The 16,671-nt window shown below is 41.0% G+C and overlaps 1 protein-coding gene across 1 annotated transcript; it reads right to left on the bottom strand.

Annotated features, from left to right (window-relative positions):
- Positions 1–3,338: 3,338 nt before the first annotated feature.
- On the bottom strand, positions 3,339–4,173 carry NHLH2 (nescient helix-loop-helix 2). The gene is given in 3 exon segments (XM_036769428.1): positions 3,339–3,754; positions 3,985–4,054; positions 4,057–4,173. Coding segments are annotated over 3 exon segments (603 nt in total).
- Between the last annotated feature and the right edge of the window lie 12,498 nt (positions 4,174–16,671).

The following is a 16,671-nucleotide window of genomic DNA, read 5'->3' as shown; positions in this document are numbered from 1 at the left end:
TGTTTGACCACTCTAATATGATACCTGAGCAGAACCTCTCTGCCCATGGTTTACACTGGGGATGTTTGCCTGTCTGTAGAGCAAAGGAGGCAAGTGCCAGTCCTCTTCCTGGGGAGTGCTTCTCTGGGCTGATTTTAAAATGGCACAAGACAGATCATATCCTGGGATCATGGGAACTGCTAATAGCCAGAGTGTGATTCTCTCCCTTTGTCCTTGACTGAAGAAGGGACAAATGTAGGGGTGCATCAGAGGCTGAATTTTCCACTCTTTTTTTCCCCAGGAGAGTGAATTGATAGTCCCTTCCTAATTGCAAAGAAGAGAATCAGGCTTATTATTAGTGATGTGGTAATGAACTTGGCTTTTTGATTTGAGCACTAGAAGTTGTTCATAGATAAACTGGAAGAAGGAGGCCTTTCAAAGATTTGTAGAAGCAGGAAGTAGATTTTATTTCCTGAATACAAGAGCAGGGCTGTGTTGTTCCCTGGCACAAAGTAGATAACTGGACAGAATAATGCAGAGCCCAACTCTCTCACTGGATATGGGTGAGCAGACTGGCATAGTCAGTACACATTACTGCAAGATGGGGAGAATCATAGCCAGGAGTACAGCTGTGAGGCCAGGCCATTCTCCAAAAACAGGGCAGGGGGAAGCACCACTAGGCTTCTTGTCCAGAACTACAACATGTTTCTGGTCCCCTCCTGAATATGAAGAGGCTACTCAAGTTTGGTAATAACATGTTGAATTTATGTAATATATGCAAATATAGACATATAATTCCTAATTGCTTTCATATGAAGACATATGAACACATAGCAAGCACAAAGATATCTGCATGAAAAATGAACATTTTAGTCAATCCTCCAGATGATCTGCACATAAAAAACCCAATAACCAGATGATTGACTGAATTTTAAACTTTTCACCCAGATGTTTGGCATTGTGTAGACACTGCCACCAGCACGTCAGTGCCTTTTTCCAGTGAAAATATGCTCTGTTTCTAGTGCTCCACATGCTCTGTGTTTATCTATGAAAGCATGATCTGTGCCCATATGTTATCTATATATTTTATAAATAGTACTTCACATTTCAAGGTTATTATAATTTTTTTTCTTTTATGCTAACTAGTTTTAAGTTCTGAGTCTGAGTCCCGATTGGACTCTTAAGTCTTACAAGAGAGTGGTGGGATGCCTGAACTGTCTGCATGCTATTGACAGAAAGTCTACATAGACATATAAAGAGACACCCAGAGAACGTGTACACACACAGGCACATACATATATGCCCATAGCAGAGGCAAAAGTGTGTGTTATATGTATATATATATATATATATATATATATATATATACACATACATATTTACACATACACTTTCTCCATAGAGATCCACACATATGTATGTATATGTGTATGTATGTGTGTATGTGTTTAGTAACAGTATATCTTTTTCCCCCATATATAACGATCATGGTCCATGTGTATATCATGTGAGCTGTGTCTACAGCTATACTGTATGTCACATCAACAAAGTGGATCAAATATTCTGTCACATAAACATGGATTCTTAAGGAGCTTCTTACCCCTTCTGAAGAGTTGAATTCTATTAGAACATGTTATGCCCAGCTATAGTGCATTTCACATTTTCAGAGAGCAAAGTTAAAAAATAGAAAACTAGTTGTATTGGATACCTTTATTTATATGCAAAACAGCGCACCATTCATGAGATATGAAAAACGCGTCAGATAGAAACCAGATTATATCTATTTTCACTACAAAATATTGCATTATATAAAGCAACAGAGACACAAAAAAACCCTGAAAAAGACTAAAATCTTTGGATAGCAGATGTGTTCTTTTTTTTCTTGTCTCTAAAACGCGCTCCTTGTTTTAAGAGATTCACAGCAGAGAACATGAAACATTTTCAGGTTATAGAATTTTTTTTTTGGTTGTCACAGAGGAAAGTAGTTCTGGATTTTTTTTTAGGAAAATAACTCAATTTCCTAAAAACATCCCACACACATACATCACACACACAAAGAAGCTACTCTCCTTATATAAACTGTTTGCAAAGTACTTTTCTGACATAACTACAGATAAGAATAACAGCAAGTAATTCTTTTTAAAAAACTATAATAGTGAAGTGCTAGTGTTGCTGATCTCACACACACAAAAAAAAACTTCAAGAACAAACATCTGAATATATAAAATATGTTTAGAAACAGGGAGGAGCGTTTGTCATACAAGTGCAATATAATTGGCGCAAAAAGAAGACCACTGGATAACCCCAACAAACACTTAAAAAGTTAGACATAATTATTCCACAGGAAAAAGTGTAAACACTCGACTATAGAAATAAATTGGCACAAAGTATCCAAAGTAAAATTGTCACCACTCTGAAAAATAAATGTCTTGAAAAAAATAGTCTAATCCTTATAACATAAATAAAAAATAGTTCTGTTTTTTTTTTCTAACTGCACCCATGGGTCACATGTTTAAGGTCACAAGTAGATGTTTTTGGATATGTAAAGGGGCACTTAGCCTGAAAAAGCAACTTGATATTAAATTATCCATGTAAATATGGATTTTTCTTTTTCTATATTCATATCTTGCAGCTAAGATCTTGCCAAGTTCAAATCTTTTCACAATGTGTTTATTTTCTCCTGTTTCTCTTTTTAGCCTTGCAAAATAGCCAACTTGTTTTTTGTTTTGTTTGTTTTTGTTTGCTAGTTTTCTACATTATTTCTTGTCACTACAAAAGGAAAGCTTTCCTTCCCATCTTCCTAGGCCTGTAATCTCCACAGTGGAAAAGATTTCTTTTTTGTTTTTTTTTTCCTGAATGTTTGGTGATTTTTTTTCAATGAGATAAATTCCCACTAGTCTAAGACACCCTTTTGCCTTCATCCTTTAAAAGAGAAAAGAAAAGATGGAGTGGCAGATCAGGGTGAAAATATGCAAGCCCTCGAGTTAGCTCAAGCTGACCCATGCAAGGGATAGACTAGATAATCAGGAGAGAGGGGGCCTGGAGGTGGCTATCTCAGCTGGGGTTCATGAGGTACTCCTGGCCTGAAAAAAAAACCAAAAACCTTTTGCATCCCCGGAATCGTAATGCTCCCCTTTTTCCCTCCCACCCCATCGAGATCAGAAGGGGTGGCCCCACCTTTCCCTTTTCCCTAGGCAGAATATTTTCCAAGCTTCTCCGCTTATCAAAGTCATTCCTGGGCAGCAGCAGCAGCATTGCGTCCTCCTCCTGAACCCCCAATACCACTGTCCCGGCCACCGCCGCCTCGGTCTGTCTGGGCCTCAGGGACAGACGAGCCGGCTCCCCCCGGACTCCCGTCCCTACACGTCTAGCACATGGTTGAGATAAGAGATGTAGCAGATGGCCAGGCGCAGGATCTCGATCTTGGAGAGCTTTTTGTCCGGGGGTAGGGTGGGCAGCAGTTTCCTGAGCTCGGCGAAGGCCAGGTTGAAGGCCTCCACGCGAATGCGCTCCCGGGTGGCATGGGCCGAGCGGTACTTGGCAGTGGCCCGGCGGCGCCGCCGCTTCTCCTCGCGGCTCAGCTGCTGCGGGTGCGGGTAGAGCGCGGCTCGGCTGCCGCCCTTGCCATCAGCCTCGCTCTCTTCTACTGGCTCCAGGTCCGACACGCTGCCCAGCACTTTAGCGTCCGGTCCGCCCAGCGACTCGGGGTCCGAGGGTGCAGAGCTGGGGTGATCCGAGTCGGCGGCTTGGTCCGGACTTAGCATCATTTTGGAGGCTGGGGGTGGGGTTAAAACAACAAAAAGGAATCAATCCCTCTTTTTAATGGTGAGGTGGGGGAGCGCCGCAGGAACGACCCAATACACACACACACACACAGAGACATACACACACACACGCACACTCACGCGGATGGGTCAGCACCCCTTTTCCCCACTCCCGACACCTCAGCTTCCCCTGGATCCCTAGGGAATGACAGGAAGCGGGGGAGAGACCATAGTCACTGACCCCAGTCCTAGGAGTAGGGAACGAGTACCGAACCCAGGGGAGACAGAGGCCGAGGGAAGGGAAAGGGAGACGCAGAAGGGAGGGCGCTCTTTGAGGACAAAGCTGATCGAGGGCGGGAGGCAGGAGCGGGCTGGCAGAAGAGGCGACCCACTTCTTCGAAGGCCTCCCTCCCCCTAAGGAGCCAGCCATTTGGCCAAGGGGCGAGTCCTGTTCTCTGGGCCGGAGAGAGACCCTGGTGGCAGCTCCCCACAGGCCGCAGCTTCAGCTCCAGAGGAGAGTACGAGGTCCCAGTCACTCGAGTCAAGCTTAGGAGAGGTCAGAGAAGGGATCCGCGGCGGAGCCAGAGGATAAACGGGGGAGTACACTCGACTCTGAGCAGGCTTTTTGTTCTACGACCAGTAAACTACCAAGTCTCCAAGTCTCAGGGTTTGTCTGTTGCTGGCCTCCCTTTCTGTTTGTGTCTGCCTGTATCTGTCTATCTGTGTCAATCTGTTCTATCTGTCAGTGTTTTCCTCTATCTCTCTGTCTCTCTCGATTTCTCTCTTCCTCCTCCCTCCACTCCCACTTGTTTTCTCTCTCTTTCCCCACTCCCAATTAACAAAAAGAATGATTAGGAGCAACAAATCAATCCATTTGGAGAAGTAATTGGGCCCTTACAAGGAAGCAGGACGCCCAGCCTAGACATGTGCTTGGCACACACCTCGAGGCCTCGCTTGCCCGGCTCCAGAGCTCAGAGCCCCGGGCCCGAGTAGGGGATTGGGGGCGGGGTGGGGATGGGGAAGCTCTGTCTCACTAGCGCATACACTAGGATCCCGGTCTAGCTTCACTCTCTAATGGGAAGGGAGCTCTATAAAGAGGCCAAGTCCCCCCCGCGGGGTCTATGGAAGGGGAGGGAGAAGGGAAGGAGAACAAGACTGAGAGTGGCCAGGCCTAGCTAAGGGAGCTGGTGTTCAGAGAAGAGCGTTGGGCTGGGCTAGGCTGGGCTGGGTTGGGCTGGGGTGTTGGGGGTGGGAGCGGGTGGGAGCGGGCGGGAGAGGGAGGGGCCGCTGCCATTCTTCGCTCCAGGATTTGGAGAGTAGAGTCTGAGGGGCGGTGGGTGGCGAGAGCGGTGATCCCCCCCCACCCACATTACCTCCCTCCCCTGGCTCCGAAATAATAAGTAAATAAATTAATAAATAAACGCGGAGGCGCCTTTCAAAAGAAAATTGACTCGTAGCTCCTTGCAGCCTCACAGAGCACCATCTGTCATGCAGACAGCCACACAAATTCAGGAACTTATAGAGACATGCCTCCCTGTAATAAAACAATGCGTCCGGCGGTTCGAGAATAACCTTGGAGGGGAAATGTGGTGGTCTGCAGCCAGGGGGTGGCGGTGGCGGTGGCGGTGGAAGATAGGTGGCTAGAAAGCCGAGTGCGGAGCTGGGAGTGAAGAGAACCTGGGAGGGAGGGAAGACATCACTCTCGTCTTACAGAAAACGCGACCTCCAAGTCGGCATCACAGGGGTAAAGTTTCGGAAATCCCACCGCCCCAGAGCCCTCCGAGCAGCTCTAACTGTCCAGAAAGAGGCCCCTGCTAAGACCCTGGGGTCCGCACTCCTTTCCCAAACACGAAAACCCTGGGGAAAGACTCCCAAGTCTTTGGACTTTGGCTTCTCAGACTCTTCATCTTAAAGACACATTCGAGGAAGACACACTGACAATTCATAACCCTCCCACAACCCCCATCCCCTTTTTTCCACTCTTTGCTCTGTTTAAAGAAATGAACCACTGAGCGCAGAAATCCACCTGCTAGTGTTTCCAACCCACTGCGAAGAGAGCGCATAGGAAACCATAATCCTCTAAACCCTGAACGCGAGAACCTATTGCCCCGGGAGTCCACGTTCATTTCCGAGGTAACCTGGGTGCTCTTTTCGAGAAAACAAAAGCGAGAAAGAGCATTTCTGGAACCGTCCGGGGCACTGCACTCTCGGTACAAATTTGGTAGCGAAATACCTTTTAAACATTCTTTTCTTTATGGTTCTTCCTTCCTCTGAAGAAGAGAGAGCCTAGCCTTCGGAGGCATCATTAAAAACAAAACAAAACAAAAAAGGAAAAGAAAAACCGAGAAACCCGGCTTTGGAGGTGAGAGTCCTTCCCAGTGACTTAAAGGCTGTTTGTGTTTAGAACTCATCTCCTGTGGACCTAAACAAGCACCTAGCTCAGGAAAAACCCAAAGAAGACAATCCACAGCTGTAGTTTGGGTACAAAGTTGCTAGTTTGCCCTCGAACAGCGTGTTGGATTCACTTCCATTTTTCCCCCCTGAAACAGCTTTTGCTGTAGGGGTTTCTTTTTTTTTTTCCTTGGGAAGTAACTAAAACGTAGTTTTAAATGTGTTTGTTTTCCCCACAGAGCAAACTCAGTTTCAAAGTACTAAAGAAGCGATGGGATGCATGAAACTTACCTTGGGGGAAAAAAAAAAACCTTCTCAAAGATCTTCTCTCAGATCTTTTAGAGTGAAAATCCCAGGGAAGAGGGATGGGGTAGGGGGCAAAATCCCGAACTCGGAAGAAGACAAAATAATTAAAAGCAACAAATTATGGTTGTACTCAGAAATTAAAACGAAGCTGTCATCTCTCTGTTGGCCACGGTGATGGAAGAGAATTCCTCACGGTTTGGAACAGGAATGAAGGTTCTCTTGGCGGATATATTAAAAATACATTTTTCTCTTTTAAAAATATATAGAAAATATTCGTTGGCTGGTTTTCGATTTTCACATGATTTGTTGGAAAGTCTTATGCCTTTTCCCCTTCTCGGCTTCCAGGTCTCTATAAATAACAAAAGATATGCAGAAATAAACACCATCAAAGCAAAAGGCTGATTTCTAATAGCCCACAGATCAATAAGAATGATGGTTAAGATAAGATTTCTTTCCTGTTGTACTCTTTGCCTTCCCTTAATAAATCTTGGGAGAAAAAATGATAAATACAGGTCAGAGATGCGATCTCGCCAGAATTGAGGATTTTCCCCCCCAGATAAGGCTTTGTTCCGCCGGTATCTCTCCTGTTCCCAGGAACACAATACTGTAACTCGGGAATAATGTTGTCTTTTCCTTCGCCCCCGTTTATTTATACGTATAAATGGATATATATTTTCGAAATCCTTCAAGGTTTGGCTATATTACATCTCCCTCCCTCACATCCCTTCCACCCTGGAATCCCTTTTCTTTACCTTGTAATAAAAATATAGTCAGTAGCTTGAAGATGCTGGGTTGGTGAAAAGTGAAAGTCTCCCGCTAGTCACGGTGACAGTGAAGAGGAGAAAGACTGGAGAGAGGTGGTACAGCAGAGGAAGAAAAAAAAAAACAGAAGAGATTCGTGTGTGGCTCCTTGGCTCTCCTGGTACCAATTGATTCAGCCTAGAGATGGTGTAAGAGATAAAGGCTTAAGAAGGAGGATGGAATTTTTTCCCTAAATTGATATTTAATGGGAAATCCTATTGGACAGAAACCTGGACATGAGTCACTTAATTGGACTTGACATCTGTCACAGTGTGGGAGTTTTCACAGCCCAAATATTTTCAGCAGATCAGATTCCCATTGAATCTGTGCCACAAAATATACCAGTTGAAAGCAGTCTATGACATAAACCTTAGCCTCTAAGCAGAGTCCGCAGACATAATAAGAACATTTATCTTTTGCGCGATGAGTGATGCAGTCTTTAGGTGCAAATAAACAACATATTGACTATGGAAAAACTCCCATGACATAGTGTAAACAGCAACAACAGCACCAACAACACAGGATTGCTGTTTTAAAATGTGGTGGAAAACCATAAGCTTGTATGCATAAGGAATATATACACATACACACACATAGATATGACACAGATACCTTATTCCTTAAAGGACGTGTATATATGTATATCTTAATATCTTAAAGAATGTGTACTTTAAATAAAAAATAAATATGTGTATTCATTAAGTGCCATAAATTAGGTAAACATTTATTCAATCATGCTTACTTTATTCCCTTCAAAATGTATTTCAGTGGGAATGAAGCCTATAAATCTCTTCTTGGGAAAAGTATCATTGTGGCAATTTTCAGAGAGTTAAATAGATATAAATAAAATAATTATTTGAAAGTGTTTAATTCTTATAAAATGAGTTCTTACTCAATGAAAAGATTGATGGCCCATGGTGGAGATAGGAACAGAATCCAGGTATACTAATTTTAATAATCATTAGATGAGAACACACTGCCTTTCTGGGTATGTTTGTTTATCCATTCATTTGCTCATTCATTCAAGTTAAAATATGGCATGGCACATGTGCTGATGATCCAACTTCCTTCTCCCCTATTTTAGCAGGCAGGCACCTTTATTTCTGTGGAGCACGTAGCGCTAAGATTTTGTAAACATGCACAAATCAGCATTATCTTCCAGTGCCTGTATAACTTGGCAGACTTGAATATGCATATATACCTTTCAATAAAGGGGGAATCCAATTCAATTTTTAAGAGATTTTGATTTTTAAAATGATACTAAAAGTCATCTGATTAACTATATGTGCTCTAATTATAATTTGTGACATTTTAAGGGGTTGAATTTTGTTTTCAATTATCTAGTCCAATTCTCTCAATCCCCAGGGAAGTTTGTGGAGGAGGAGACTCCTTTGTGTTTTTATTTTTTAACTCTATTTGTCTCATGAATAAGCTTTTACTTGGAAAAAGGGGGCAAGTGGCTAGCTGCCTGCTGGGAACTATCCTTTGGGGCTTCTCAGGGTAGTAAGAGTAGAGTTTTCCTTTGCACGCATTTTTTATGCTTAGAGAAACATTGAGGAGACAGGTTAAGAGTTCCCTTCCCCTTCCCCTCAATATAGAGGCTAAGCATTTTCTAGCTTTCCTGAAGCTTTCCAGGACATCACTCCAGCTCTGACCTCACTTTCTACCCATACCAGTCTTGACCCTGTTTTTAACCAAATTTAACCAAATTAATATTACACTGTGATGGCAAAACTGACACCTAAAGAGGTTAAATGATTGATACAGGGTCACATGGTTAATAAGTGGAAAAGTTAGTCTTAGTCTTCAACTCAGGTCATTTGATTCCAGATCCAGTACACTTTACTCTTCTTCTTCTTCTTCTTCTTCTTCTTCTTCTTCTTCTTCTTCTTCTTCTTCTTCTTCTTCTTCTTCTTCTTCTTCTTCTTCTTCTTCTTCTTCTTCTTCTTCTTCTTCTTCTTCTTCTTCTTCTTCTTCTTCTTCTACTTCTTCTTCTTCTTCTTCTTCTTCTTCTTCTTCTTCTTCTTCTTCTTCTTCTTCTTCTTCTTCCTCTTCCTCCTCCTCCTCCTCCTTCACCTCCTCCTCCTCTTCCTCCCGCCCTCCCTCTCTCTCTCTCCCCCCCCTCTCTCTGTCCCTGTCTCTGTCTCTCTGTCTCTCTTTCTCTCTCTCTCTCTCCCCCTTCCTCCCCGCTCCTCCCTCTTTTGATCCCTTGTCATATTACTGCTCATCTCTTGCTAAACCCCAACCCTAGATTACTCCCACTGTAGGACTCCTATACTCTTAACTAACCTGTGACCAAATAGGCAGTCATACAAATTTGCTAAATGGGTCCACGACAAAGTTCTATTATCTAATCTCAACTGGGCTCTCACTGAAACAAGGCAATCTTCGCATCCCTTTCTAACTGATTTTCTATCACAATCCTCACAGAGGCTCTTTCCAACCTTTTCTTCTCTCCTCACATTTCTGTCTTCATACCACCCTCTCCCACTCTCTTTGCAATGGACCTCCAATCATACTTTGCTTAGAAAATAGAAGTTTATTCTTTGAGCTTCTTCTCTGTCACTACTCCACAGCTCTTCAGTCCAGCATCTAACCTCATCACTCCACTGAACTTGCTCCCTCCAAAGTTACCAATGATATCTTAAATGTCAGTTCCAACGATCTTTTAACAATCCAGTCATTTTTAACCTTTGCAGGTTTTGGCACTGTTGACCACACTCTTCCCCTGTAAACTCTCTCCAGTCTGGAATTTCATTACACTTTTCTTTTTGGTTCTCCTCTTGCCTCTCCTCCTCTGCCTCCTTGATGGTTCATAATCCATGTTAAGCTTCCTAATTCTGATGGTATCCCAAGGCTTTTTCCTGTGACCTCTCTTCTTCCTCCTCACGCTCTCAAAGTAATTTCATCTCTCATGTGCTCAATTATTATCTATATGCAAATGATTTTCAGATCCAGTGATGTCCTGGTAAATGGTTAACAAGAGGCTCCCCCCCAAAGAATGTGCTCATGACACAATTTCAAGTTTAATTTTTCTCCATTTTCTCCATTATTTTCTTAAATCTAAGCAATCAACAAAATAAGAAATCAAGGTTTTATTTGTAGCATTTATCAATTTCTGAGGTGCAAATGCTCACACTGACAATTTAACAATGGGCTCTTATGAGTCAAGTCAAGCTGACTTCGGGACATTCCTGCCTAGATATTTATGTCCAACCCTATAGTCTCTCTTATTCCCCAGTCCTGTATCACCAATTACCTATTAGAAATTTTGACCTGCATGTAAAGTAAGCATCCCACACTCAATATATTGGAAACACAATTCGTTCTCTTCCTCTTCTTAATATCCCTTCCTTTTTCCTAATTTTACTGTTTTGGTCAATGGTACCTTCATCCTTGCAATCAAATAGGAGTTATCTTAGGTGACTTAGTCACATCTTCACTCTCTCTTACTCTATATACTCAATCAATTGCCAAGTATCATCAATTTTACCTCCACATTTCTTGCATGTGTCCCCTTCTCCTCAGTAAAATGGCCATTACCCTAGTTTGGGCCCTCATAATCTTCCACTTGGACTATTGCAAATAACCTCCTAATTGGTCTCCCTTCCTCAAATCTCTTCCTTTTCCAAACCATTCTCTGCATGGATACCAAAGTGATCATCTTTTAAAAAAGCACAGATTTGGCCATGTCACTCCTCTATTCAAGAACCTACAGTGGCTCCCTATTGCTTCTAGAATCAGAAACAGATATTTCTGTTTAGTTTTTAAAGTCCTTTATAATCCATCTCAGGACCACCTTTATATACTTAGACATTATTAACTCTCACACATTTGATGGCCCAGCCAAACTAGCTGAGTTTCAGTCCCTCGTATATACTTCATGTATCTTTTAAGTGAATTTTTACTGTTTGATATTCCTAGAATATATTCCTTCCCCAACCCTAGATTACCCTCTGCCTCTGAGACTCTTAAGCATCTTTCAAGGCTCATCTCAATTACTTTCTCTTATTTGAGGCCTTTCCTAATCCCCACCTCCCACCTCCAGCTGATAGCACCTACTTAGCACAATGTTTGATACTTAGTAAACCTTTAATAAATGCCTGTTGACTGACTCCTCCTGAAATCACAAATATGTGTTGATTCTCCCAATAAAATATAAGGTACTTTAGTGCAGGATGTTTTATTTTACCTTTTTATTTTTTTAGGGCCTAGCTCAATGCCTGCCACATAGTAGATGCTGAAGCTCATAGACTACATGTCTAGCTCAAGGTCATATAGATGGAAAGTATCAGAGCCGAGCCTCAAATCCAAACATGGTCCTCCTTCTACTTCTAGTGAACATAGAGGTCATCCCCTTGCAGGAAGCATTTGAAAACAGGCGAAGGGGAGTAAGAGACAAGAATCAATGATGCCTGAAGTCTTTGTCAAGAATCACTGAAATAAGCATAAGAACATACAAATATAAGTAGGTGTCCCCAAATCAACCACACAAATTCACAGACTTTCCATCTTGTCCCCAGTAAAACATACAAATGGAAGATGGCTGTACATAGTTGTTGCAAAACCAGACTGAATGGAAAATTGGTTGGGTCTACTAATCGTTCATGAAGCCTGCTATGGAATTGAGGAAAGAATTATAATAATGGGTCCAGGTGGCCCAATTTACCACCAGAAATTAGATTGGATTTTTAGTTGTTATGATTCTGCCGGAGTTTGGGTAGATCCAGATATCCTTTGAGGTAGTTAGGTGATGCCATGGTGCACAGAGTGCTGGACCTGGATTCAGTGAGATCTGAGTTCAAATCCAGACCCAGGTACTTACCAGCTGTGTGACCCTGGACAAGTCACTTTACCATACTTAACCTGTGTCTGCCTCAGTTACCTTATCTTAAAATAGGGATGAAATAAAAAAGAAAGAAGGGGAAATGATCAAAGAATGATAGATTTGTAGCTGAAAGGTAACTTAAATGATTGCAAGTTCAACTCCCTCCTCCCTTTATAATGAGGAAACTAAAGCCTATAGAAATCAAGGACTTGGCCAGTGTCAGTGTTTGAAATGGGATTTTACTGTCTTTCTGAACCCAAGGTACACTAGGCATGTGTCCTATGCTCTATTTTATACTGCTTATCTATTGATTGGGACATAAAAGGACATTGAAATCCCAAATATAAGATAGTCCATATTCATTTTGTAGGATGAAGAGGTACCTCATGGAACTCATGATTTAAAAAGACTGTTTGTGAGGGTTTACCAAGTGTTTGTTAGTGAGGCAATACCTGCATCACACTTAGCAAAGTGCCTGGCACGTAGTAGGAGCTTCTTCCATTTCCCCCTCTCTTTCACACATATTTTTTCAAATCTACCCTAACTTAGAAACCACCTAAATTATAAACTCAAGTCAAACAGGTAAGGGGATAAGATTTTAATACCTCATTCACACTAAAGTGCTAATGTCTGAACACTGCCTTTTAAAAGTGCATCCCCAAAGAGAAAGAAAAATGGTCGATCTAGGATGATAGGATCGGAAAGGACATTATCTAATCTGTTCCATAGTTTAGAAAATGGAAGCTCAGAAAGGAAAATTAACTTGCCTAAGGTCACACAGTTAGTCAAAGAACCCAAGTTTCTTGACTCCCAGTCCAGGGCTCTTTCCACTAAACCATTCTGCCTCCCAAAAGGATCATGGAACGAAAGGTGTTACGGCATACAAGTGGAGGAGATATTTTAATGTAGCGTTCTTTCTTTCCCTCAGATCTCAGCTCATCTGGCCCTGTACATGAGCATCTAATGACAATGTGACCATTACAGAGATAAGGTACAAGACAGGGTTTTCTTGGTTGAGCTACTCAGTTTTTATATCCTATAAGCCTCTCCTATCACTTTTCTCCTGTCTTTACTATTCAATTTTCTTCTTCCAAGTCACACATGTAATTAGCCAATTAATTAGATAATTTTTTTCTGCAATGAAATGAAGTAAAACAGAAAACTCTGAATATGAAACAGATCCACCCTCTTCCCACTCAAAAATGTTGCTTACCTCCCCTGGAATACCCAAGATCATAGAGCTAAAAAGGAGCTCAGACACTACTTAGTCCAATCCTCTGTTTTTATTGATGAGGAGACTGAGGCCAGAGATGTCAAATGATTTGCCCAAGGTCATACTGATAGTAAATGGAGAGTCAGGATTTTTGCATGCCCTCTGGCTCCAAATCTAGCCCATATATGCCACTACACCAATCTGCCTTTAGAGCATTACTCAGAGAGTGTTGGGCTAAGTCAAGAGCCCTAGGTTCTAATTTTGACCCTGCCATCAGCCAAATATTGGGCCCTCAACAAGCCACCCCACCTCTCTAGGACTCAGTCTCCCCACACCGCCTATAAAAGGAAGGGGTTGGCTTAGATGCTTTCTAAGTCCTTTCCAGTTTGACACTGAATAATTACGTGAATTGTTATCTACCCGTGGCTTGTTCCAGATTGTACTTCTGCAATTGAGTTTTTAAACCCAAGTCAAGGGCTTGAAAATGGATAGAGATAAATGCAATCTTTTGAGGTAACATGGCTTAGTTGATAGAAAGTTTTCTTCAAGTCTTACCTCTCATGCGTGCTCATTGAGTAATGCTGGACAAGACTCTTAAACTCTCAGTGCCACTCTTCTCCGCTCCCCCACCTCCAACTTCCCCTAACCCTTTAAAACTATAAGCTGTCCAGAAAGTGAAGATCTGCTTTGCTAGGGAGAATTCACCACTGAGTACTCCTTACACAATCTGAAGTCCAGTAAAACAAACAAACAAAAAGCAAGATTCAGCCCATGGTTCTAGACTACTGAGATCTTTTTGGTTCCTGACTTTGGTACCCAATATGTTGTCTATGGCTCCCAAATTTGTGTTATTTACAAATTAAACACAAGTGTGATCTACACCTTCACTGAAGTCAAAACAAACATTGAAGAGCATATCCAATAGGTGATCCCAAGTGGAATAATAGGCTGTCCTGTAAAATAGAGAGCTGCCTGTCACTGAAGGTATCCAAAAAAGCTTGGATGAAAGACCACCTGTCAAGCTCTAAGGCCCCATCTCTTGATTATTTCCTTTTGTAAAGAGGATTTCTTAATTAGAGGGAAGTTGGGATGGATGAAGTCTAAGATTTGTTGGGTTTTGTTTTTTGTTTTTTGCCAACTCTATATTTCTGTTTCTATGACTACAGCCTTCAATTAAACAAATCATGGTGGTGAAAATAGAAAGATCAACAGTCATAATCTAATATATTTAATGACTGATTGTTGGGTATTATTAGCTGATTCACAGAATATAGTTCCTGGAATATTTAAAAGAAGCGTGGTAGAGTAAAAAAGACACTGGTCCTAGAGTCAGAAAGAAAAGATCTGAATTTGATCAACTCTGACAGTTACCAGGTATGTGATGGTGGGAAAGTCATTTAAATTTTATGAACCTCAATTCTCTCATCTGCCAAATGGGCATAATAATACCTGAAGGACCCAACTCTCTGGGCTATTGTGAGGATTAAATGAGATAATATAGGGAAAACACTTTGCAAAAATTTAAAATACTAAAAAAGCCATTATCTTATCCTCAACTTTATCACTTTTCTGAGGGCCATTTGTTGAGCCAAACTTCTTCCCTGTAACTTCCATTCATTAATTGTGGTTATCAGACAAATTCAACAGATATTTATTAAGCAGCTACTTTAGGCAAGGCACTGGAAATATAAAGATGAAAAAGATATTGTCCTTTCCCTCAAGAAATTTACAATCTGATAGTTATGCCTCAATTCATAGACTTGATACTAATATGTATATTTGCATGTGAACTAAACATCCATAGCTATATCTGTATCTATAGCTAATCTAGATCTATATTCATATCAGCTCTCACATGTGGCTCCCATAGCATGGGCATACAGCCATACCCTAGTAAAACCATTTCAGCAGACGGGCTAAACCAGGTTGAGGGGAATGGACAGGCCTCCAACCTGTTGGTGAGTTAGTGGGGTGTTTACCCCAAGCATGTGAAAACTTCCCCTGGAGGAATGGGCAGATGAGAACAATTTGTTCCAGCAGGCATGAAGCAGGTGCTGTGGAGCCCTCAGATCTTGGTCAGACATCAAAGATGCCAAGGTCATTCATTGCATCCTGGGCCATCACCAGTCATCTTGACTTTTGTCCTGCCACTGAACTTTGGTGACTCAGGAAGAGAGAGTGAGGCTGGTGACTTTGTGCAACTGCCACACTTAAATCCAATTCTCAGCAAGTCAAGGTGTCATATGATGTCATTGGTCCTCTTTGAAAATGAAAGTTGAACAACAACATATTCATATCTATATCTGCATCTATATAGAGATATAACACTGATTTATCTAGTCTAATTTAAGAAATAATGAACTTATAAAATAGAAAAATCAAGAGTCATAGGTTAGTAGAGCTGGAAGGGAACTTAGAGCATTTCTACTCCAACCCTCTCATTTTACAAGTGAGGAAACTGAGGTTCATGGGGGTAAAGTGAACTATTCCAGAAGCTACGCATATTTAATGCATAAGGACATAACAAGAGTATTTATTGATCCTATCCCTTTTTCATTCTTCTATGCAATGTTTACATTACATTGCATTAAAAAAAACAGGGTACAATGAAAGTTTCCTTTAATGATGAGTGGACTAGTCCAGTGGTCTTAATCTACTATTTTAATTCATAATTTTCTTCATATGTATTTTATTCAAATAAAATTAAGAAATTATTACATACAATTTAGAACACCAATGGTTAATATTTAATGAAAATAGCACAACTTGGATTCATATTTGTAACATGTAATAATAATCATAATACTATATTGCTAACTAAGATGATAGGTGGCCTTTTTTTTCTCTTAAAAATACATCACCGGTGTATTGCCACTCGAAATTTTTTTCAAATACTAATTGAAGTAAGTATTTTATATTATTTATAACAGCTATTGCAGAAAAGACTATTTCACACAAATATGATATAAATAACAGTAGTAAAATTTATGTCACTTTGTTTGATAGACCAGAGAATTATTTTTTCAGCCATGGCCAAAAGATAATAAGTCATTCAGGTTTGAATGCTTTTTTCAACATATTATCACAAAACAAGTCTTTTTAACCATTCTTTTTCAAATGACATAAGACCAAATGTATCATATTTGTCAATAACAAGTGGGTTCCCATATTTTTATAAATACTTAAGTCTTTAAAATAAAATCAAAATTGCTTCTGAAAATCAATTAAGAGCTGAATTTTAAAAGTCTTTCTTCAATTACATTTGCAAGCAAAGTATTTTTGTATTTGGAAAGATTATTTTATCAATTTATTTCTATAGCTCTAACTTTTTCACAAATGTAATTACTTTGTTTTTATGGATCAGAATAAGAATGGGCAGGCCTTGAACT

The sequence above is a fragment of the Trichosurus vulpecula genome, chromosome 7 (assembly GCF_011100635.1).
Source record: "Trichosurus vulpecula isolate mTriVul1 chromosome 7, mTriVul1.pri, whole genome shotgun sequence".
Taxonomy (NCBI): Eukaryota; Metazoa; Chordata; class Mammalia; order Diprotodontia; family Phalangeridae; genus Trichosurus; species Trichosurus vulpecula.
The sequence above is the reverse complement of the archived record's forward strand: the minus strand, read 5'-3'. Positions and strand labels throughout refer to the sequence as shown.